The sequence below is a fragment of the Hoplias malabaricus genome, chromosome 5 (assembly GCF_029633855.1).
Source record: "Hoplias malabaricus isolate fHopMal1 chromosome 5, fHopMal1.hap1, whole genome shotgun sequence".
Classification (NCBI taxonomy): Eukaryota; Metazoa; Chordata; class Actinopteri; order Characiformes; family Erythrinidae; genus Hoplias; species Hoplias malabaricus.
The window spans coordinates 12,579,061-12,602,546 of NC_089804.1; the positions used below are offsets into that span (position 1 = coordinate 12,579,061).

At 39.5% G+C, this 23,486-nt stretch overlaps 2 protein-coding genes and 1 pseudogene across 2 annotated transcripts; all 3 read right to left on the bottom strand.

Annotated features, from left to right (window-relative positions):
• Positions 1-12,927: 12,927 nt before the first annotated feature.
• On the bottom strand, positions 12,928-13,947 carry LOC136697248 (chemokine XC receptor 1-like). The gene has a single exon (XM_066672289.1). The coding sequence runs from the start codon at positions 13,945-13,947 to the stop codon at positions 12,928-12,930; it is 1,020 nt and encodes a 339-aa protein (XP_066528386.1).
• Positions 13,948-16,364: 2,417 nt separating this feature from the next.
• LOC136697249 (chemokine XC receptor 1-like) lies at positions 16,365-17,350 on the bottom strand (annotated as a pseudogene).
• A 3,286-nt stretch (positions 17,351-20,636) lies between these two features.
• Positions 20,637-22,479, bottom strand: LOC136697764 (chemokine XC receptor 1-like). The gene is made up of 2 exons (XM_066673012.1): positions 22,352-22,479; positions 20,637-22,136 (listed from the first exon to the last, which is right to left on the bottom strand). Exons 1-2 carry the CDS (start codon positions 22,353-22,355, stop codon positions 21,118-21,120), a joined length of 1,023 nt encoding a protein of 340 aa, XP_066529109.1. The 5' UTR covers positions 22,356-22,479; the 3' UTR covers positions 20,637-21,117.
• Positions 22,480-23,486: the final 1,007 nt, after the last annotated feature.

A 23,486-nucleotide genomic window follows, 5' to 3' on the forward strand; every position in this document is an offset into this window, starting at 1 on the left:
TTTTAATGGAAATAGTTCTAGAACAATTAATATAGGTTAGCAACAACGTTCTAGAACTCTTCTTGAATGGATACAAGTTCAAGGAATGTTTATGAATGAAAGATTCGGCGTCTAAAGAGAACTCTGTGAATTCATGCGTTCACAAAATCAAAAACAGCTTTTTTTGGCGAATGGTAAAAACGTAAGGAACAAAGAGCGACGCTATTTTGTTTAATAAAAAGCGTGAGAGGAAAAAACTAAAAATATTTATAAATAAAATTGTGTTTTACAACACATTCTTGACAAGAAAGAAAAATATATTATAGAACTATATTTACAAGAGAAACCAGAAAATTGTGAATTATTTTTAGTTATGAATTAAATAAAAATATTAAATATTTCTTGACTGGGATAAAATAAAGAATTCCAGTAGGGAGTTAGAGAACCCTGTGATGACTGATGAAAAATTTTACCAGTGCCTAATAAGTTTTAGTTTCTGAGAGATGTTTGATGACCCAGGAATTCCAGTGCCAAGGGAAATGTGAACTTGAGGAGATTTTAATTCCTGCCTCAATCATTGTACAATAACGGTAACGACAGTTCTGTGCATCCACTGTTAACTTGATGCTGGTTGAACATAGTTGAGGTCACTAGATTGTCTTCATTCTTGAACTTGAAATGTCGTGATAAGCTGCAGTCTAGAGGAACCATACCCTTAATTAGTCAGTGTTGCTATGTACACTTTATTAAAGGGTGTTATTTTAGGAAGGGGGATCCCCACCACAAAGTGCTCCTGCAAGGCAGTGTTTACTCTGAGGGAAGAGCTGAGGGAAAATTTCCCTCTAGCCGCAGGTAGCTAGCGCTCTTCAAAGGCTGAGAGTCTCAGGCCGAGTACAGCTGTCTGTTGCCTTGCTCTCCAGTGAGTCAGTGTCTTAGGAAACAGCTTTACACAGAGAAGAGTTTGAGACATGTTTTGAGTGTAGAGGAAAAAACATTTCTGGTCAGTGATACCAAATGTTTTGATACTCACGATAAGTCTGAGAGGTTGCTTTGGGGAATGAAAATATCCATTGCTAACATTGGTGTACAAATTAAATTGAGTCCATGACGTTCTCTCTCTCTCTTTCTCTCTCTCTCTCTCTCTCTCTCTGAACCCAAACTCAAGCCAAGCCAATCTCTTAGACGAGACCATCACTTAATTTACAAGGGCTCCATTAGATAGGGTTCAATTTGGAAATTAAAGGAAAAATTAAAACATGAAAAACGTTGTGCAGGTTCACTGCTGGCAAACTGTTTTAATATTGTCTACGGGGCATCAACAAAAGCTAATAGAGATTCAGATAGGTGCCTACATTTACCTTTAAGAGTAAAAAATTAACGAATACAACTTTCCCTCAGAACAGTCTGCCAGCCATGACACGTTCAGAAGTTTGATTTCACAATTTACCAACGGAGCTACAAGGATAACAGAAAACAAGTAGAGCGGCAGAGTACCAACATTAACTGTGATGTTCTCTTAAGTTGTTGGTTATCACATCAATGAAGAGAATCGATAACACGTCTCTGGGTTTCAGAGAAATCTTAATATTTAAGGCTTTTGTGCTGTTCCAGAGCCACACAGCTATATTTGATGAGCTAGCTGAGATGTTTGAAATTGCTGAACCATTCTTTTAAAAATGGCGGAGGGAGGTTCTTTGAGCAACAGTCCACTGATTTTGACTCAAGCTTGGGGCAATAAAGCAGTTCTAGACCAGAAGCAACTTGAAGAAACTGTGTTGAGTTGGACAGTAAATAAGCTGTGGAAAATCTTTTCAGGAAAACGTTTAAGTGGAAATAAACTGCCATTTTTAATTTTGAGCTAATTAGAGAGAGAGAGAGAGAGAGAGAGAGAGAGAGAGAGAGAGAGAGAGATTCCCACGTCTTCGTGGCTTTGTCTTCCTCTCTTTTGTCTGTTTTCTTTATATTTGTTCCTCTGCTTTAACCCACAGCTGTGAGAGGCTGTTCCTCTGCTACACTGGGGGCTTGTGTTGGTCGTTAGTGTTTCCTCTTGTTCACCGTGTTTACCTCAGGTCACCCTCTGTAGGTAAATATCAGCTTCAGGTCTCACACAGAAGTGTGAAGTCTTCGCCAACAGACACACCGCATTGTGTGTATCCCTGTCGTAACCCAGGGAAAGTCAATGTTTATCGACGATAAGAGCTTTCAGACCAAATCCTGCTCTGGACGGGAGGTATTTATGCCTGTATTTATGACAGGCGGATGCCTATAGCGTCTAACAGATTTTATAGTAGCAGGTCATGGGCCGTGAATTATATTCCCCGGAGAACTGAAAGAGGGTCAAGTGCGAATCCTTTAGTATTGACTTTTTATTTCCCCCAGAGTAGGTGGTGGGATTTGGTTTTTAAGTTTTTGTTTGTTGGTGTATTCTCCGTCCTGTTGCGCTTCATTATTTGGAGTACACACAGCGCCATCTAGTGGCAGAGCGAGCTTTTTGTTCAACCAACACCTGCAGAAACCGTATCCATTTATGAGTACATGTTCAAGCCTAGAGCTATATATAAATATATATAAAATCACAGACATACACATACATTAACGATAATGTTAACAGTTTTAATCCAGTGCACTTTTAATAAAATGTACAAAAAATGGTTCTTCAGCATTTGCTAGCTCTTCTGTCTGTTTGCACACTGGAAAAAAACTGCAGTGTTTTTACACATCAGTGGTTCTGTACATTGGAATGAAACTACGGGGCTCTGTCAGAACTGAGCAGGACGAAAACAGCATCTGGAGGCATCTAGATGGTGGAGAGACCTCCAAACTTTGAAAAACAAGGAAAAAGATGAAGATGTTGCTCCATAGGTGGGTAATACTGACTTATTTTTGCTTTTTCAGATGTTTCACTCAAAGTGGAACTGACTCCAACCGCTAACTGCTTTAATATGAACTCATACTGAAACTGCTACAAAAACAAACAGCTGGAGTTACAGTGAATAAAACTTACAGACAAGTTCAACTTCAAATACGAACAAGCAACAGTCAGCTTCTTAATCAGTCAAAATATCGTTTCACTTTAAAAGATGTGGAGTTTCTGGGTAAAAGAAACCAGAATGGGAGTTTGTTTTGCTGCAAGAATCATCTACTTTACATTGAAGTTAACATAATGTATCTTTATTATCTACAATTTATCAATATTTATATCTACATACGGGCGGCACGGTGTTGCAGCAGGTAGTGTCGCAGTCACACAGCTCCAGGGACCTGGAGGTTGTGGGTTCGATTCCCGCTCCGGTTTCCTCCCACAGTCCAAAAACACACGTTGGTAGGTGGATTGGTGACTCCAAAGTGTCCGTAGGTGTGAGTGAATGTGTGTGTGTGTGTTGCCCTGTGAAGGACTGGCGCCCCCTCCAGGGTGTGTTCCTGCCTTGTGCCCAATGATTCCAGGTAGACTCTGGACCCACCAAGACCCTGAACTGAATAAGCGGTTATAGATAATGAATGAATATCTACATACACTAGACCTCTAAATAGAGCAATAACAGACATCTCAGGACTGGAATTTGGTTTAAACCTCTGTTCATTATTACACATAACTAAATGTGAAATGAGGTCAGGGATGACACAAGCAAGTCTAACTGATATTGTTTAACAATTCAACATAGTGTGGGGAAATATAATGATTATTGTGTTTAGTTTACACAGCGCTAAACTGTCTATAAACATACACGTGTGTTTGCCTGAGCTATTACTTTCTTATTTTGCTACACTGTAACATAAGTGTGTAGTTATTGTGCAGTGACTTTAAGAGGAATCAGACTGTTTAAGTCCTGTATTGGAGACCTGTTATGAACTTATTTTAACTCATGGCCCTTCTGTTTTCAGGCAGAGTTGGGTCCAGCGTAAAGCTGATGTTGTGTGGAGGATTGTTGCCTAATTGGAGCACAGTGGAGCTAAGGCGTGTGGACTGTTATCTTATCATAGTGTAATGGAATGTGGAAGAAGCTCCTCACAGCACTTGAGTGGTAACAGACACAGCGGAGATCGCTTCTGAAAGAGAGTGTTACCAGACCCAAACACTTAAACACACACGCACACAAAAAATGCACATATCTTCATACATACACACACAAGCATTTAGTCTCTCTCTCTCTTTTAGATTCAAACAGCTTTATTTGCATGACTTTTATTAGAACAATATTGCCAAAGCATTACAACGAGAAACAATAGCAAGAAAAATAGAAAGGAAATGTAAAAGCAGAAAATAATAACAAAATAAGTGACAACAGTAGTGAAAAGAATTGTTTGACAACATTTAAAACAGCATATGAAAAAAAAAATTAAATATATATATATATATATATATATATATATTATTATTATTATTATTATTATTTATTTATTTTTTTGGGTTTATAACGTATATGTTGTAGGGTGGCACAGTGGAGCAGCAGGTAGTGCCGCAGTCACACAGCTCCTGGGGCCTGGAGGTTGTGGGGTCGATTCCCGCTCCGGGTGACTGTCTGTGAGGAGTGTGGTGTGTTCTCCCTGTGTTCGCGTGGGTTTCCTCCGGGTGCTCCAGTTTCCTCCCACAGTCCAAAAACACACGTTGGTAGGTGGATTGGCGACTCGAAAGTGTCCGTAGGTGTGAGTGTGTGAGTGAATGTGTGAGTGTGTGTGTCTGTGTTGCCCTGTGAAGGACTGGTGCCCCCTCCAGGGTGTATTCCTACCTTGCACCCAATGATTCCAGGTAGGCTCTGGACCCACCGCGACCCTGAACTGGATAAGGATTACAGATAATGACTGAATGAATGTATATATTGTAAGTAATCAAGGTTGGGATATGGTGAGGTGGGTGTTACCCACTGTCTCTCAGGTGGTGACAGTCTCTCTCTCTCTCTGATACACACAAACATATGTACAATCTTGTAACTGTGAAGTGTGGGGACATTACAGGATCTTCCATTATTACTGTGAGCTTAACCCTAAAGTCCAACCCTACTCAAAATTAAAACATGTCTTTAACATGTAATGATTTACCCTGTGGGGACCAGCTGAGTCCCCACAATGTGAGTGTGTAAACAGGTGTGCTGTGATATATTCCTGGTACACAGACACACACACCATCCTGCTCTGTCCTAATCATCAGCTCTTTAACTGTGTGGACAGTTACAGGATGCTCTGCAGCTAAGTGTCCTGTCCTGGTAATCATTAACTCACTGAACCCCATCACCACAGCAACCATGGCTTCTGCATTTAGGCTGCACCATGTTTATGGTTTCCTCTTCCTGCTCTTACTGATTTAATGACCTTGGACCTTCAGCCTCCTTGAACTATCCATTGGACTTAACGCAGCAGTGGTAAGGGATTTACTATTTGAACCTCCACAAATGTGAAAAGTGGACTCTAAAAGCTTATGTCATGAAGAAATGACAGTTTGATGTTGGACACCATTCCTGATCCAGTTCACTGCTCATTTATGTTGGTGGTGTCCAGTATCAGCGACACCACCTGGAAATATCCAGACTACAGCAGCTCTGTGGTCTGTGATGAAGGACTAGAAAATGGTTAACACAAACATCTGGAACAGCACTAAAATAAAATAAACTGGACTGGACTGAAGTGTTTCCAATAAAGTGGCCAGTGAGTTCATATTGGCAGATAACCTTCATATGGATGTTTATGAAGCAGTGATGAATAACATGTGTTTGCAGATGGTTTCCATAATGTGTTTTTTGTTTATGCTGAATGAACCAAGGCCCTTGAGCATGGAGAAAGCCTTCTAACTCACATACACAAACACACACACACAAAGAAAGAGAGATAACATCAGTGCTCTGTGTGTTGACATGAGCGGTTAGCTACTCCCAGAATTAGCCACTCACACAGAGGCTCCCTCTCTCAGGAGGAAGAAGAGAAGACACGGCAGAAGCCTCAGCGGAGCTCAGATGAAAGGCCGGAGCTGAATGGTATGCCAGAGTCTGACTTCATTTCATTATCCAATAAGAGCAGAGTTTAGTAAAGTGCAATTTCAGCTCATTATCCAATCAGACTGCTGCACGCCAGAGATGAGCAAAGACTGCAGGCTACAACATCAACATACACATATCTCACAGCAGTCTAATTCCATTAACAACACACATACACACAACTGTGTGTGTGTGTGTGTGTGTGTGTGAGAGAGAGAGAGAGAGAGAGAGAGAGAGAGAGGGAAGTATTCTTGTATTCTTGTTACAAAGAGCATCAAATTAAGTCGTATCTGTAGACAATAAAAAAAGAAAAATGAAGGATGGAAAAAAAACTAATAAGAATGGAAAACAAATACAAAAAGGGAAAATGAAGCTATAGATGAGAAATAGAGGAAAGGAAAATAAACAGACAAAAGAAAACTGATAAGGATCATAGGAAGATTTACTTTGAGAGAGTTTCCCGTGTGTGTCATTGACTGAATTTACAGTGTGTGTGTGTGTGTGTGTGTGTGTGTGTGTGTCAATAAAATGAAAACTCACCCACAAGAATAAACTCTTGTCAGATGCGGTCAACAATACAATCAGTGTGTCTCTAATCAGAGGCATTTTTCTTCATTGTGTAAAAGAAAGTCACAATAAGAAACACAGAGCAGACTGGATCTGATAAAAAACAGAAATGTGCTGGAGCCAAAAGAAGACTTTCAGCTACGTTTGGTATCATCTATTAATCTTTTCCCTGATCTTACCATTCTGTTTATTTCACATTCATTACATGTGCAAAAAATAACATAAAACACTGATAACGCAGTAAGAAAATTCAAATATGTGCATAGGGTCAGAACTGTTGTTAACATTCATTCATTCATTCATTGTCTGTAACCCTTATCCAATTCAGGGTCGCGGTGGGTCCAGAGCCTACCTAGAATCATTGGGCACAAGGCGGGAATACACCCTGGAGGGGGCGCCAGTCCTTCACAGGGCAACACACACATTCACTCACACCTACGGATACCTTTGAGTTGCCAATCCACCTACCAACGTGTGTTTTTGGACTGTTGGAGGGAACCGGAGCACCTGGAGGAAACCCACACAGACACGGGGAGAACACACCACACTCCTAACACACAGTCACCCAGAGCGGGACTCGAACCCACAACCTCCAGGCCCCTGGAGCTGTGTGACTGCGACACCACCTGCTGCACCACCCTAAACAGCATTAAACAGCATTAAGAGTATTCATGCCAACCTTCTGAAATTCCCAAGGAAGTTTTTATGGAAATATTAGTGTATGTGGGATATCCAACCAAATCCTCAAAACAATCTTCCATTATATAGAGTAAAGACTTTCCACACGAATAAAGGCTGTTATTGCTGTACATTGGTAACAAACACACAGATAATACCCAATATTTCTGTCATAACTGTGGAGAACGGTAAGATACATCAAGTATCACAGGCTTATGCTGTGGTTGTCAAGGGAAGAGTTGAATCACTGTAACACAGTTTCTCCCTAAAGTTCAACCGTCCAAGAAACAGCCCTAAAGCCTCAGGTTTGTATGTAAACCAAATTATACACAGTGTCACAGTTTGGTGTGTACATAGCAATTGCAAAAGTAATGTACGCAGGAGCAGTTAGTCTTTCTAACATAGTCCAGAGAATTGACTAACTTTGTAAAGGCAAAGGTCTTCATAACAGAATAGTGACTTTACTAAGAGGAAACATGTAAACTAAGCCTAGGTTGCCCTCTAGTGGTTTAAAAGGAAACAGACTGTATCAGCCTCAGGGGCGTGTCTTTCAGCAATAATCAGATAATTCACCAACATCTAATTATATGTCATTTAAAAATGCTAAAACATTATTAGCACTGTATTAATTGTTGAGGAGTCTGTGTATTTTCTGTTTACTGGGAGTTGTATATTTATACTTGCTGAAAAATAATGTATTAATTAAATAGTTTTTAAAAAGACATCCTCAGCTTAGTGAAGTTATATTCGTTGCCTTATTTAAGGTAGAACAACGTCAGCCTTGTAAATTGTTCAGTTGTGGGAAAATACATTTAAACCAAATAGAGAATCAGATATTTCTTTGACATTATGTCCCATCAGGCAAATAACGTTGTACACATTTGTTTTGAAAATACCCCCCAGTCATCATCTACACTCCTAAAAAGTAATCTCTCTTCATGAATGACATATTTAAACGTTATTTCCAAAAAACAAAAGGCCCCCAAAATGGTTTAGATGTCAATCTACAATTTCATGTTCATTCAGTATGTGTGAGGTCTATGAATATGTCATTAGTCACCACCTCTATCTCCTCTTACCCATCTGCTGCTCTCCTGCACAACAGAAGCCCTGTCCCAGATTGGTTATGTAGTTTTATTGTATAAAAAAACATGGCTGTCCACCTGTTTGAGACTGACTCACCCCTCATGAACCTTCTAGTACAGCACATGTCAACCACAGGCTTCCCACAGCCCCACAGTCCTTATCCCACAGTCCAGAAACTAGTTGGTAAGATTGGCAGAGTGAAATTCCATCATATTTGCGGAAATAATTGCGTAAATTTTGGACTGGTGCACAGGTAGGTTCTGGAGCTACCATATCCCTGAACAATAGGGAGGGGGGTGGACGACAACTGACGTGCAGACTGACCAATTAAATGTTTACAGAGGATATCGACCAATAACGGTAGCTCTACAGTCAGACCGTCCAATCAGAAGATTTTAGGCTACTTCACGACGCCCACTTCTCACTCAAGCGAACCAATCGGAGTAGGGGAGGGCGGGACTAGTGAATGAAACGCTTCCCGAAATTCTATGTAAGTTCTAGAAAAACAAAATCCCAGAGGTTTGTGAAATTCAGGCCGGACATTTTTTTAAGTCTAAAAATGAAGACATGTCCGGGTAAAAGAGGACGTCTGGTCACCCTATGCAAGTTACTTAGCTACGACTCATAACTCTTTCAGCTCCCTCTACTGTGTAAATTAAGTCTCTTGCATGGCCACTCTCTCACTCATGCTCGCTCTTTTTCTCCTTCTTGCTCTCTCTGTCTTAGTGTCCATACACTTTCTTGTATCTAAGAAACCACCCATTATGCCTTTCTCGCGAGAGCCCTTCTCCCCATGATTCAAAACTTGCTAAGTCCAGTAAACCAGCAGAGGACCCGGCGTAACGGCCACAGACTCCATTCTTCCTGTTACAGCTCTGTGGAACAGCAAAATCATTTAGAAGCTGTAATTCCAAGGTTGAAATAGTTAATGGCCTAATTTAAAGTTTGAAATGACTTAACACCATGATTGTAGACTGACTAAAAATAAAAGTCACCAGCAGAGGGAGACACAGCACTCACTCAACATAACGACGTCACAAATATTTTCTCTTTAGATCTACTTTATTTTAAAAAAACTTTCTTCTTTTCATTGCTCTGAACTATTCATAATATATTTAATAATTGTTTTCAGAGTATGGTTCCAAAGTCTCTATACATGGTGAGAGCAGAAGAATAAAGTAAATGTATTTAGTGATGAGGAGCCGACTCTCAAAAAATCTATTCGACTCCATACAAGCAGTCAAAACTCTTAGAGTCGATTCTCTCTCAGCAGTGTTCGTTGAACTGGAGTCATTAACACATTTGTATCATATCACAACGATAAGAACCGACTCTAAACAGAAAATAAACCCCGCTTAAAAGTTTAATTTGGAGTCTATGTAGCTGGTTAAGGGAGCTCTGTGAACACTGAGAGCAACGGATAGAGTCAAAGTGTGTGTGTTTGTGTGTGTTTCGCCTGAGAAAATAAAGCCACAGAAAATAAGCGAGAGAAAAGGCTTAATAAAAATGACAGGGTAATTTACCGCAGGGGTGAAGGGGATATAAGGTGAGTTCACCCATACAAGCTGTAACTGCCGCTGATTACAACAATCTGGGACTGAAGATTGGAGGTGTGGGAGATATAACTGACTATTTTTTATTGTTTAAAATAAATAAAACGCCAAATGATAAAGAAACTCTTCTTATATTTAGTTTGTCAGGCTTCTGTCTAATTGTCTACTTATCCTCCTAATTTTTATTTATTTATTTATTTTTAATTCTAATGATATGTGTAGTAGATTATTATTATGACTGCTTGGAAAAAGATTCTTTACTTGGAGCAGTGATATATACAGAGACATCTCTTTGGCTTGAGAACAGATTATTCTGATCTACATAGTGTATGAGGTTACACTTTCTCTAAGAATGTAGGACAGCAGTGAATTTGGAGTTTCAGGCCAGTGATGTTGTATATCCCTCATCCCTCTCACCTGCACATCAATAATGAAGATAAACAAAGGTTCGAATTGTGATGACCAAAGATTTCTTGAATTTCAGTGGTTCCATTTTAGAACTTCTCCTTGTAAGATAATAAAGTGATACACTGGTGTTTTGCAACATTATGAAATGTTTAAAGGCAGTGACCTGATTATAAATTGTGTGCATGCATGCGTTTGTGTGTGTGTGTGTGTGTGTGTGCACTAAAACAACCATACATAATTCAAAATGAGAAGCTTAAGTTACTCACTGTATTATTCAGAGAGGGGGGAGCTTTTTCCTTTGCTTATAGCAACAGAGGAACTATATCTAAAGTAAATCTGATCCATGAACCTTCTTCAGTTTAACAATGAAAAAGTTCATAAAATTAACAATAGCAACCTGTTTCACCTCCCCTCCAAGCTTGTCATCAAGGGAAGGCTTTTACCAACAAGAGTGTGTTCTCATAGTCCAAAATTCACAGAAGTGTATATAGTAAAATATTAGATGTTATGAAATTGTTATGTATGATTATATACAGTAAAGTGTTACCAAGTCAATTGGTGTGGAATTGTTAATTGAAAGAAACCAGGGGACACATTTTCTACAGCTGTATACACTACAGCTATATTCCACTGTGTACCATGACTCTGCAAAATGTATACTTTCAAATGTGAGAAAATAAAACAATTTTGTGATCCTGGTTAATCAAGTTGACTTGTCAAATAAATCTTGCCACTCTATTTTTCTTCTCAAGTTTATATCCTACACAATTTACATTTTTACATAGGTCATCATTTTCAAGCTACAACTACCAAATTTGGCCAATAGAACATTTTGGTAACAATCTCACCAAAGTAGTAGTTATCTGAAAATTGTGATTCCAGAGAAATGCACTGGAAACTGTAATCTACCTACATGCCCCTACAGGTCACATTTTTTAAACAACAACCAACAAATGTGGCTCAAACCTAGAACCAACATCTAAGCAGCAACCCATAGTATCAGCACAGACACAACTCATCATCCAGCACCTAAACCTTAGCAATCACCTACAACACCTTAGCAACTGACAAGCAGCACCTTATCAAGAACCCAAGAACTTTTTAGAAGTCATCAGTACATGAGCAATTTTTCCAGGGATATATTACTGCATACACAGCAAATGGATATCCTTTAGAAACTGCTGATACATCTCTGCTCATTTCTGCTGAATATAATGCGGCTGTGGATTTTGTTTTTGTAGAAACGCTAGTGATTGCTGTTACTGTAAATGCAGTTCTCTGTGGTTGGGGATATTGGTGAATATTTCAAAGCTACAAAATTATTAATGAGTCATATGATTCATTCAGAATGTTTCAGATAACACTGGAGAAGTATAAAGCCAGCATCTCATTGTTATCATTTATTAAGGAATATGACGACCCTGTCTTTCTTTGTTCCTCAGTGCTCCAAATGGAAACTGCAGCACCTCCAGTCTGCAGGCGGTCCGGGACGAGGTCTTTATCAGTATTTTTGATGAAGTTCTCTCTGAAATGGTAGAGGTGAGTGATACATAAATCAATCAAAACTGGATCTGTTTTTTTCTGATTTTAAGACCGAGCTAGTCCCTTTTTAGTACAGAACTAAACCAAGCCTGTTCAGAGTCACTGGCAGAATCGCAGTAGGGCAATATAAAAATTTATTCAAATGGCTGGTGTAGATATATCAGTCAAGTGGCATGGACTTCATTCTTGTTCATAGTTTGTTCTGTGATTCTATTTCAGGATGAAAGAGGAAGCAGTGTTCACACTCGCAATGAGAGACACTGGCTGGGTTCCATCAAGATTCCATTTAGCACAATTTATATGCAGTCATGGGGATATTTTAGCATGAGTCATATTGTGTAAAATAAAAACTGAGGAATAGAGAGAATTCAACTTCATATTTGGCCACTAGATTTTGAAATGTAGGCCAAATTTCAAAGTTTTCATGTGCAGTGTTAGACTTAACTTAAGCCCAGTATATGAAACAACAGTTCTGTGAATTAAAAATGTTGAATTTTTTTAATAGTCTAGGATTACTATGCATTTAATCTCCTATTTATTTACCAGGGGACTACAGGTCTTGGGGTTGTGAGTTCATTCTCTGCCCCGAGTCACTGTCTGTGAGGAGCTTGGTGCGTTCTCGCAGTGTCTGCGTGGGTTTCCTCTGGGTACATCAGTTTCATCCCACAGTCCAAAATCACAGGCTGGTAGGTGGATTGGTTGTGGGAAACTGCCCGTCGGTGAGAGTGTGTTAGTGACTATGTGATACCCGGAGTTGACCTGGTACCTGTCCAAAATGTGTTCCTAAGTGTCTCCTAGAGATTCAGGGTGGGTTTTTGGAACCAGAGCGACCCCGAAGCAGCCACAGAAAATGTAATGAGTTTTATTTAAATTGTGCACTGACAGGTTCAAATCTACAGTTTGTGGTCTAAAAAATAGCAAAGCAAATAAATATATGAAACACCTTTTTATCACACAACATTGATAATAATATATCTGAGAAAACAGACATTTCTAAAGTGCAACTGATACAGAGTAATACACACAAACCTTTTTGTGTTCATTGAATTCAAAACAAACCAGCGTGATAATGGCAGTTTAAATTCTTAGTTACAATTTCAAAACCTAAACTTATTCGTCTATTGTACAAAGCATAAAAAAATTATATATTAAGAAAATATTTTTTTAGCATTTACTCTGACCATACTGTATCTAAACTGGGTCTGACAGTTGTGTAATCTTGGTGGGGTCCGTGAACCTTTTTCATGAAAAATATAAATCTGTAGAAATGTCTTCACATGATTTCTGAATTTTACACCAACAAAAACATAAAACACTGGGTTAAGACAGCAGTGGAAGAAAGCGAGAAATTTGAAGACGTAAAGTGCATAATCAAGATGATCACTGACATTACACTCTGTAAAAGGCTCAATCCCATAATAAACTAATGACTGTAGAAATATGACAATGTTATAAGGAGCCCAGCCAACAAAGAACACAGCCACAATGCAGAAGATGAGCTTTATAGTCCTGTGTTTCTTTTGTGTTCGGGACTTGAGGACAGTCTGAACTATTCGTATGTAGCAAAAAGCCATGACCAAAACTGCAACCACAAAAAAACAGTTTTGTTCAAATGTAATAGCAATGACGGTCATTGTGCTGTTAATCTCACAGTGAAGACTGTTGCTGTCATCTGGGTCAGACACGACAGAGCTTTGCACTGAGGCTGGTATTGCTGCTGCAGCACTCACCACCCAAGCCAAGATGGGAACAACTGCAAACTTCTGTCCTGTCTCCCAGTCCGACAGAGGGTAGACCACCGCTACATAGCGCTGAATAGTCAACAACATCAGGAAAACACTGCTACTGTAAAATCCAGTAAAGAAGACAAAGTGGACACCTTTGCACATTGCGTCTCCAAATGTCCAGCCCCAGGTGTAGTAACAGGCCCAAAATGGAAGTCCAAGAGTGAACATCAGGTCAGACACAGCCAAGTTGAGGATGAATAGGTTGATCGATGATTTCAGGGACTTGTAGAGGGCAAGGATCACCAGAACCATTACGTTACCAATGAGACTGAGAATGATCACGATGGTAAAGAATATGGGAATTGCAATAGATCCAACTCTTACTACAGTTTCCTTGTGACATATTTCATCAGTTTCATCCTCGTCATAAGTATCATACATCGGTACACGTTTATTTTCTGCATCTGTATTGTGTTCTGAAAAGAAAAGAAAAAACAGATTAGTGCTGAATCTCGTCTCAATACAGTTCTTCACTTAACAACACATGAAGTAAGGAAGTTATTTCTGTGTGAGAAGGTCTTCATTACAGCAATTCAGTGAATTTATAAAGTCCAGTCATTTAAATCATTACTGGCTTTAAATCTAAGATAAATCAAAAGCTATGATTCAGAGTTAAAAAGGCAGAACTTACCCATATCTTTGTGCTCAAATAATTCTATAAAATGATTTTCTCCAAAGTGAAAACCTGAAAAAATTAATGTGGTTTCTTTAGGTTTAAACCAAACTTTTATCTTTTTAAAATGTCAAGATATTAGAACAGTTTGAGCTCTCGTTTGAACTGAGAGGAACAATTCAGGAGTGGGTGGCTTAAAGTCAAACTACTTCCCATTCTCTATATTCCTCATTAAGAGAAACTGAACCAGCTTTTTTATTTTTGTTTAGTGTGCAGTAGTTGTTCTACATTTTCAGAATTACATGAATGATTTGTCTCTCAGTGACTGCAGGCTGCTCAGGACTGGATGCATGGTTTGAGAACCTGCCCCTTTACCCTATTTACCCTCAGTGTATTTAGGTGTTGTCTTGGTTAGTGAGTGTAATTTGCTGTATTTTAGGTGATAGTTCCTCAACTCTGTTCTATCCTGGCAGTACAGGTGGATAGGCTTTATTCAATATCACTGTCACAAACCAAATATTAAAGCTCTGACATTCTCTTTAAGAAAGTGTCACCTGCATGAAGTGGGCATGTTGATTACAGCCAAACGATGTAGTTCTCACAGACAGTTTTAAAGGAAAAGAAGAAAGCAATTACTGGCAACGAATGAATGAATTTACACAGAACAATCATAACACAAACACAGTGCATCACCACACCACACGCCACAAGCAGCCATGGTCTAATGGTTAGAGGACCGGGCTTGGTACCGGAAGGTACCCAAAGATTGGTGGGAGCATCCACGTCAAAGCAATGAACCCACAACTGCTACCCGGGCATTGGTGATGGCTGCCCCCCCACTCTGGGTGCGTGTTCACAGCACCTAGTGCACTAGTGTGTGCATGTGGTACAAAGCTCAGTACATGAAACAACAGTTCTGTGATTTAAGAATGTTGATTTTTTTAATAATCCAGGATTAGTATGCTTAGTATTGTTTTATCTCCTATTCATTTACCAGGGGACCACAGGTCTTGGGGTTGTGGGTTCAATCTCTGCCCTGAGTCACTGTCTGTGAGGAGTTTGGTGCGTTCTTCCAGTGTCTGCATGGGTTTCCTCTGGGTACATCAGTTTCATCCCACAGTCCAAAATCACAGGCTGGTAGGTGGATTGGTTGTGGGAAACTGCCCGTCGGTGAGAGTGTGTTAGTGACTATGTGATACCCGGTGATGACCTGGTACCTGTCCAAAATGTATTCCTAACTGTCTCCTAGAGATTCTGGGTGGCTTTTTGGAACCAGAGCGACCCTGAAGCAGCCACAGAAAATGTAATGAGTTTTATTTACGTTGTGCACTGACAGGTTCAAATCTACAGTTTGTGGTCTAAAAAATAGCAAAGCAAATAAAAAAATATATCACACCTTATATATAAACACAATATAAACACCTTTTTATCACATAACATTGATAATAATTTATCTGAGAAAACATTTCTAAAGTGCAACTGATACAGAGTAATACACACAAACCTTTTTATGTTCATTGAATTCAAAACAAACCAGCAGCTCAACAGTGTACTTTTATTGCTTCATCAACTAGAGACGTATAACACTGGAGCAGGGGAAATTAATTCACTGAAGATATAAAGCTCTAGCCCTCACCTTTGTGATGAATAAGAGTGAAGGTATTTATCAAAGCTCTTCTAATCATTCAAAATCTGACCCTGAACTCACTAATGCTCTTGTGGATGAATGCAGTCAAGTTCTCACAGCAGTGTTCCAACAGTGCCAAATTCTCTGGATGTAATTATCTGTGTGTTCTGATTTTTTATGGTCTGCAATGTCAGTTTTACAAAGTAAAGATACCCACAAAAATTTACAGTGTTTACAGCTACACAATAAACATATTCCTCATAATTATTACTTTAATTTAAAGTATTATCTTATTATTTTCACAAGTTTACATTTTTACCATTTTCTGTTAATCAATTATTCATGCACAAAAAGGATTCATTTCCAAAAAACAGCCAACATTATGGTTTCACAAGTTCCCCAGCCTTCATATGGTCAAGATTTTAGGAGCGTGATAATGGCAGTATAAAATTCTTAGTTACAATTTCAAAACCTAAACTTATTCGTCTATTGTACAAAGCATAAAAATTATATATTAAGAAAATATTTTTTAACATTTACTCTGTGACCATACTGTATCTAAACTGGGTCTGACAGTTGTGTAATCTTGGTGGGGTCTGTGAACCTTTTTTCATGAAAAATATAAATCTGTAGAAATGTCTTCACATGATTTCTGAATTTTACACCAACAAAAACATAAAACACTGGGTTAAGACAGCAGTGGGAGAAAGCGAGAAATTTGAAGACGTAAAATGCGTAATCAAGATGATCACTGACATTACACTCTGTAAAAGTCTGTATCCCATAATAAACTAATGACTGTAGAAATATGACAATGTTATAAGGAGCCCAACCAACAAAGAACACAGCCACAATGCAGAAGATGAGCTTTATAGTCCTGTGTTTCTTTTGTGTTCGGGACTTGAGGACAGTCTGAACTATTCGTATGTAGCAAAAAGCCATGACCAAAACTGCAACCACAAAAAACAGTTTTGTTCAAATGTAACAGCAATGACGGTTGTTGTGCTGTTAAACTCACAGTGGAGACTTTTGGTGTCGTCTGGGTCAGACATGACAGAGCTTTGCACTGAGGCTGGTATTGCTGCTGCAGCTCTCACCACCCAAGCCAAGATAGGAACAACTGCTACCTTTGGTTCTGTCTCTGTCAAACCTCTGTAGAACAGGGGGTGGACCACTGCTACATAGCGCTGAATAGTCAACAACATCAGGAAAACACTGCTACTGTAAAGTCCAAGAAAGAAAATAAAGTGGACACCTTTGCACACTGCGTCTCCAAATATCCAGCCCCAGATGTAGTAACAGGCCCTAAATGGAAGTCCAAGAGTGAACATCAGGTCAGACACAACCAAGTTGAGGATGAAGAGGTTGATCGATGATTTCAGGGACTCGTAGAGAGCAAGGATCACCAGAACCATTACGTTACCAATGAGACTGAGAATGATCACGATGGTAAAGAATATGGGAATTGCAATAGATCCAACCCTTGCTACATATTCCTTACGACATATTTCATCAGTTTCATCCTCGTCATAAGTATCATACATCGGTACACGTTTATTTTCTGCATCTGTACTGTGTTCTGAAAAGAAAAGAAAAAACAGATTAGTGCTGAATCTCGTCTCAATACAGTTCTTCACTTAACAACACATGAAGTAAGGAAGTTATTTCTCTGTGAGAAGGTCTTCATTACAGCAAGTCAGTGAATTTATAAAGTCCAGTCATTTAAATCATTACTGGCTTTAAATCTAAGATAAATCAAAAGCTATGATTCAGAGTTAAAAAGGCAGAACTTACCCATATCTTTTGTGCCCAAATAATTCTATAAAATGATTTTCTCCAAAGTGAAAACCTGAAAAAATTAATGTGGTTTCTTTAGGTTTGAACCAAACTTTTATCTTTTTAAAATGTCAAGATATTAGAACAGTTTGAGCTCTCGTTTGAACTGAGAGGAACAATTCAGGAGAGGGTGTTTCTTATAGTCAACTCACACCCCACCACCACCTCTGTTCCTCATTAAGTGAGAACTGAACCAGCTTTTTAAAATTTGTTTAGTGAGCAGTAGTTGTTCTACATTTTCAGAATTACATGAATGATTTGTCTCTCAGTGACTGCAGGCTGCTCAGGACTGGATGCATGGTTTGAGCACCTGCCCCTTTACCCTATTTACCCTCAGTGTATTTAGGTGTTGTCTTGGTTAGTGAGTGTAATTGCTGTATTTTATGTGACAGTTCTTCAACTCTGTTCTATCCTGGCAGTACAGGTGGATAGGCTTTATTCAATATCACTGTCACAAACAAAGCTCAACTTCATAATGTGGTCATGTTGATTACAGCCAAACAATGTAGTTCTCACAGACAGTTTTAAAGGAAAAGAAGAAAGCAATTACTGGCAACGAATGAATGAATTTACACAGAACAACCGTAACATAATGACCACTGCCTTGTTTCTACACTCACGGATAAATCGCTGAATTCCACTGACCTCACAGGAGGCCGTTATATTTTTATAATTACAGAGTACAGTCCATTTGTTGTTAAACACACACTTTGTTGGCTTGTAGATGTAAAGTCAGAGATAGTGGCTCATCTGTTGCTGCACGGTTTGTGCTGGTCGTCCTCTAGTCCTTCATCAGTGAACTCAGGACACTGTCGGCTGGATAGTTTAGATTGGTGAACTATTCTCAGTCCTGTAGTGGCACTTAGGGGTTAAAGTACTCCAGCAGCACTCATACCACACACACTAACACACCACAAATGTGTGAGTGTCACTGCAGTGCTGAGAATGATCCACCACCAAAAAAACATACCTTCTCAGTTGTGGTCCTGTCCTGACCATTGAAGAACAGGATGAAAGGGGACAAACAGTGTATACAGAGCAACAGATGGACTCCAGTCTGTAATATATATATGAGATGGTCACCATACCCCTGCAATCTGGACCGTGGAATGTCGAATAATCCAACAGAGGAGGACCTTAGAGTACGAGTAGGTTTGTAAGGGGTAAGTAAATCAGAGAGACAAGAAGGAGCAGCGTTGTATAAGGCTTTGTAGGTGAACAGAAGGATTTTGAATTTAATGTAGCTCTTTACAGGAAGCCAGTGGAGAGGTTACAGGATAGGTGTGATGTGTTGATGTGTGTGAGAATGCGAGCTGCAGAGTTCTGCACCATTTGAAGTTTAAGTATTTGGTGATCATAATGTTATAGTTCATTCAATCATTGTCTGTAACCACTTATCCAGTTCTGGGTCACAGCGGGTCCAGAGCCTACCTGAAATCATTGAGTGCAAGGCAGGAACGAACCTTCACAGGGCGACACACACATACACACACACACACACATTCACTCACACCTATGGACACTTTTTGAGTCACCAATCCACCTACCAACGTGTGTTTTTGGACTGTGGGAGGAAACCGCAGCACCCGGAGGAAACCCACACGGACACAGGGAGAACACACTGAACTCCTCACCGTGATCTGCAGCGAGACTTGAACCCACAACCTCCAGGTCCCTGTAGCTGTGTTACTGTGACACGACCTGCTGCGCCACCATGTCGCCCAATGTTATAGCTTATCTGTTTAAAAAAATATATATATATGGTTACAGGCTGACTGTCATCGCATCATCCAGGTAGATGTTGTATATATAGCAACTGACATGCAACATCTTAACCACCAGGACTATCATATCAGCTTAAAAGCAGCCCCATAATAACAACCTTAGATACCAGAGAAACACTTTAACAGCTACCTGGAATACCATAGCAACTGCCAGGTATCACCCTAGTAACCCCCTTGGATACCATAACAACACCCATGTAGCATATTAGAAACCACCAGGAACTCCTTAGAAAATATCCACACATTATAACCCAAACATCAAACCACTCATGCCACACCCCACAATACACTAGACCACACCACACCAAACAATTTGCACTCCAAACACACACACACTGCATCACCACACCACACGCCACAAGCAGCCATTGTCTAATGGTTAGAGGATGGCTGCCCCCCCACTCTGGGTCCGTGTTCACAGCACCTAGTGCACTAGTGTGTGCATGTGGTACAAAGCCCAGTACATGAAACAACAGTTCTGTGATTTAAGAATGTTGATTTTTTTAATAGTCTAGAATTATTATGCATTCAATATCCTATTTATTTACCAGGGGACCACAGGTCTTGGGGTTGTGGGTTCAATCTCTGCCCTGAGTCACTGTCTGTGAGGAGCTTGGTGCGTTCTCCAAGTGTCTGCGTGGGTTTCCTCTGGGTACATCAGTTTCATCCCACAGTCCAAAATCACAGGCTGGTAGGTGGATTGGTTGTGGGAAACTGCCCGTCGGTGAGAGTGTGTTAGTGACTATGTGATACCCGGTGATGACCTGGTACCTGTCCAAAATGTATTCCTAACTGTCTCCTAGAGATTCTGGGTGGCTTTTTGGAACCAGAGCGACCCTGAAGCAGCCACAGAAAATGTAATGAGTTTTATTTAAATTGTGCACTGACAGGTTCAAATCTACAGTTTGTGGTCTAAAAAATAGCAAATCAAATAAATATATGAAACACCTTTTTATCACACAACATTGATAATAATTTATCTGAGAAAACAGACATTTCTAAAGTGCAACTGATACAGAGTAATACAAACAAACCTTTCTGTGTTCATTGAATTCAAAACAAACCAGCAGCTCAAGAACAGTGTACATTTATTGCTTCATCAACTAGAGACGTATAACACTGGAGCAGGGGAAATTAATTCACTGAAGATACAAAGCTCTAGCCCTCACCTTTGTGATGAATAAGAGTGAAGGTATTTATCAAAGCTCTTCTAATCATTCAAAATCTGACCCTGAACTCACTAATGCTCTTGAGGATGAATGCAGTCAAGTTCTCACAGCAGTGTTCCAACAGTGCCAAATTCTCTGTGTGTTCTGATTTGTTATGGTCTGCAATGTCAGTTTTACAGAGTAAAGATGAACACAGTGTTTACAGCTACACAATAAACATATTCCTCATAATTATTACTTTAATTTAAAGTATTATTTTATTATTTTCACAGGTTTCCATTTTTACCATTTTCTGTTAATCAATTATTCATGCACAAAAGGATTCATTTCCAAAAAACAGCCAACATTATGGTTTCACAAGTTCCCCAGCCTTCATATGGTCAAGATTTTAGGAGCGTGATAATGGCAGTATAAAATTCTTAGTTACAATTTCAAAACCTAAACTTATTCGTCTATTGTACAAAGCATAAAATTATATATTAATAAAATATTTTTTTAACATTTACTCTGACCATACTGTATCTAAACTGGGTCTGACAGTTGTGTAATCTTGGTGGGGTCCGTGAAGCTTTTTTCATGAAAAAAATAAATCTGTAGAAATGTTTTCACATGATTTCTGAATTTTACACCAACAAAAACATAAAACACTGGGTTAAGACAGCAGTGGGAGAAAGCGAGAAATTTGAAGACGTAAAATGCGTAATCAAGATGATCACTGACATTACACTCTGTAAAAGGCTCAATCCCAAAATAAACTAATGACTGTAGAAATATGACAATGTTATAAGGAGCCCAGCCAACAAAGAACACAGCCACAATGCAGAAGATGAGTTTTATAGTCCTGTGTTTCTTTTTTGTTCGGCACTTGAGGACAGTCTGAACTATTCGTATGTAGCAAAAAGCCATGACCAAAACTACAACCACAAAAAAAAAGTTTTGTTCAAATGTAACAGCAATGATGGTTGTTGGGCTGTTAATCTCACAGTGAAGACTGTTGGGGTCGTCTGGGTCAGACACGACAGAGCTTTGCACTGAGGCTGGTATTGCTGCTGCAGCACTCACCACCCAAGCCAAGATAGGAACAACTGCTACCTTTGGTTCTGTCTCTGTCAAACCTCTGTAGAACAGGGGGTGGACCACTGCTACATAGCGCTGAATAGTCAACAACATCAGGAAAACACTGCTACTGTAAAATCCAGCAAAGAAGATAAATTGGACACCTTTGCACACTGCGTCTCCAAATATCCAGCCCCAGATGTAGTAACAGGCCCTAAATGGAAGTCCAAGAGTGAACATCAGGTCAGACACAGCCAAGTTGAGGATGAAGAGGTTGATCGATGATTTCAGAGACTCGTAGAGAGCAAGGATCACCAGAACCATTACGTTACCAATGAGACTGAGAATGATCACGATGGTAAAGAATATGGGAATTGCAATAGATCCAACCCTTGCTACATATTCCTTATGACATATTTCATCAGCTTCCTCGTCATAAGTATCATACATCGGTAAAGGTTTATTTTCTGCATCTGTACTGTTTTCTGGAAAGCAAAGAAAAAACAGATTAGTGCTGAATCTCGTCTCAATACAGTTCTTCACTTAACAACACATGAAGTAAGGAAGTTATTTCTGTGTGAGAAGGTCTTCATTACAGCAATTCAGTGAATTTATAAAGTCCAGTCATTTGAATAATTGCTGGCTTTAAATCTAAGATAAATCAAAAGCTATGATTCAGAATTAAAAAAGCAGAACTTACCCATATCTTTGTGCTCAAATAATTCTATAAAATGATTTTCTCCAAAGTGAAAACCTGAAAAAAATTAATGTGGTTTCTTTTGGTTTAAACCAAACTTTTATCTTTTTAAAATGTCAAGATATTAGAACAGTTTGAGCTCTCGTTTGAACTGAGAGGAACAATTCAGGAGAGGGTGGTTCTTACAGTCAAACTCTCACCCCACCACCATCTCTGTTCCTCATTAGGTGAGAACTGAACCAGCTTTTTAAAATTTGTTTAGTGTGCAGTAGTTGTTCTAAACTTTCATAATTGTGTGAACTGGTTTGTCTCTCAGTGACTGCAGGCTGCTCAGGACTGGATGCATGGTTTGAGAACCTGCCCCTTTACCCTATTTACCCTCAGCGTATTTAGGTGTTGTCTTGGTTAGTGAGTGTAATTTGCTGTATTTTATGTGACAGTTCCTCAACTCTGTTCTATCCTGACAGTACAGGTGGATAGGCTTTATTCAATATCACTTTCAAAGCTCTGACATTCTCTTTAAGGAAGTGTCACCTGCATAATGTGGTCATGTTGATTACAGCCAAACAATGTAGTACTCAGACAGTTTTAAAGGAACAGGAGAAAGTGATTACTGGCAATGAATGAACAGTTTGTGCTGGTCGTCCTCTAGTCCTTCATCAGTGAACTCAGGACGCTGTCGGCTGGATAGTTTAGATTGGTGGACTATTCTCAGTCCTGTAGTGGCACTTAGGGGTTAAAGTACTCCAGCAGCACTCATACCACACACACTAACACACCACAAATGTGTGAGTGTCACTGCAGTGCTGAGAATGATCCACCACCAAAATAACATACCTTCACAGTAGTGGTCCTGTCCTGACCATTGAAGATCAGGGTGAAAGGGGACAAACAGTGTATACAGAGCAACAGATGGACTCCAGTCTGTAATATATATATGATATGGTCACCATACCCCTGCAATCTGGACCGTGGAATGTCGAATAATCCAACAGAGGAGGACCTTAGAGTACGAGTAGGTTTGTAAGGGGTAAGTAAATCAGAGAGACAAGAAGGAGCAGTGTTGTATAAGGCTTTGTAGGTGAACACAAGGATTTTGAATTGAATGCAGCTTTTTATGGGAAGCCAGTGGAGAGGT

Excerpts from the sequence above, each read along its gene's own strand:
- LOC136697248 (XM_066672289.1), bottom strand. The coding sequence starts at position 13,947 with ATGTATGATACTTATGACGAGGATGAAACTGATGAAATATGTCACAAG.